This window comes from Seriola lalandi, unplaced genomic scaffold (assembly GCF_002814215.2).
Source record: "Seriola lalandi dorsalis isolate HSWRI2012SDOR001 ecotype SW California unplaced genomic scaffold, Sedor1 jcf7180002054393, whole genome shotgun sequence".
Lineage (NCBI taxonomy): Eukaryota > Metazoa > Chordata > Actinopteri > Carangiformes > Carangidae > Seriola > Seriola lalandi.
In genome coordinates this window covers 116,968-118,092 of record NW_019524946.1, presented here as the reverse complement: position 1 = coordinate 118,092, position 1,125 = coordinate 116,968, and the positions used below count along the sequence as shown (strand labels likewise).

The 1,125-nt window shown below is 47.1% G+C and overlaps 1 protein-coding gene across 1 annotated transcript in view; it reads left to right on the top strand.

Annotated features, from left to right (window-relative positions):
• Positions 1–1,120, top strand: part of LOC111657331 (oxidative stress-induced growth inhibitor 2-like) — a gene marked incomplete at its 3' end in the record, with an annotated part of 11,707 nt that extends 10,587 nt beyond the window's left edge. Inside the window, exons 7-8 of the mRNA XM_087174902.1 lie at positions 40–435; positions 1,034–1,120. Coding sequence (XP_087031028.1) covers positions 40–435; positions 1,034–1,120 — 483 coding nt within the window. The remainder of the gene's footprint in view (positions 1–39; positions 436–1,033) is intronic.
• Between the last annotated feature and the right edge of the window lie 5 nt (positions 1,121–1,125).

Sequence of the window (1,125 nt, the reverse complement as noted above, 5' to 3'; positions counted from 1 at the left end):
TTCTGATTAATGTTGTTGTATGTTGTTTAAAAATTAAAGAAAGTGACACCTAATAACCCCCCCTCCTCCCCCTCCCCCCTCTTCCTGCTAGATGGTTCCTCTGTTTCGGAGGAGGTGCCTTTTTCCCTGTTGGCCCACAATGTGGTGCTGGCGACGGGGACGCACGACATCCCGGCCAGGCTGGGCGTGGAGGGCGAGTCCCTGCCCTTCGTCTGCCACTCCTTCTGGGAGCTGGAGGCCGCCATCTCTCACGGTGAGCTCGACCAGTCGTCAGACCCGGTGCTCGTGGTGGGAGCGGGGCTCACGGCGGCCGACGCAGTGCTGGCCGCCCACCACCTCAACACGCCCGTGTACCACGCCTTCAGACGCTCGGTCACCGACCCGGGCCTCATCTTCAACCAGCTGCCCAAACTGCTCTACCCAGAGTACCACAAGGTGAGGAGACTCTGAAACCTGCAGCCGCTCATCATCAGTCGATTGATCCATTAGTCGATCGCTAGGAAAATTAATCTGTAACTAGTTTGATAATTTAAATTTTTTCAAGCAAAAATGTGAAACTATTTCTGGTTCCAGAAACTCTTTCTGGGTCAGTCAGAAGAAACAAGACATTTAAAGACCTTGGGTTCACAACTCATTGATTCATTGAGAAAATAATTGGCAGATTAATCAATAATGAAAATAATTGTTAGTTGTGGCGTAATTTTCCAATATTTAGTAACTTGATAAAGAATGATTTTCATTTCCTGACCCAATGACCCAAGAAATTTCATGTGTGAAGTATTTAAGGAAAGGAGAGCGTCCCAGCCTCTACCAGCCTGTTTATTACAACCTGCTGAAAAGTCACATGTTTGATTAATGATGTAACAGTTAATTGATTCTCTAATTGACTGGTAATGAATTTCCTGCTTTCTGACCAATCACAAACTCAACTAATAGATAATTCTGATCATTATTTTTCTGCTTTGTGGCAACAAATCGTGACTTCAGGTTCAATACTTAAGTTACATCTAACTATTTCCTGTCCGGCCTCCAGGTTCACCAGATGATGATCCAGCAGCAGCATCAGCCGAGTCCTCCACCACAGGACCACGCCCAGAACCTCCATCACCACTCCAGCCCTTCCTC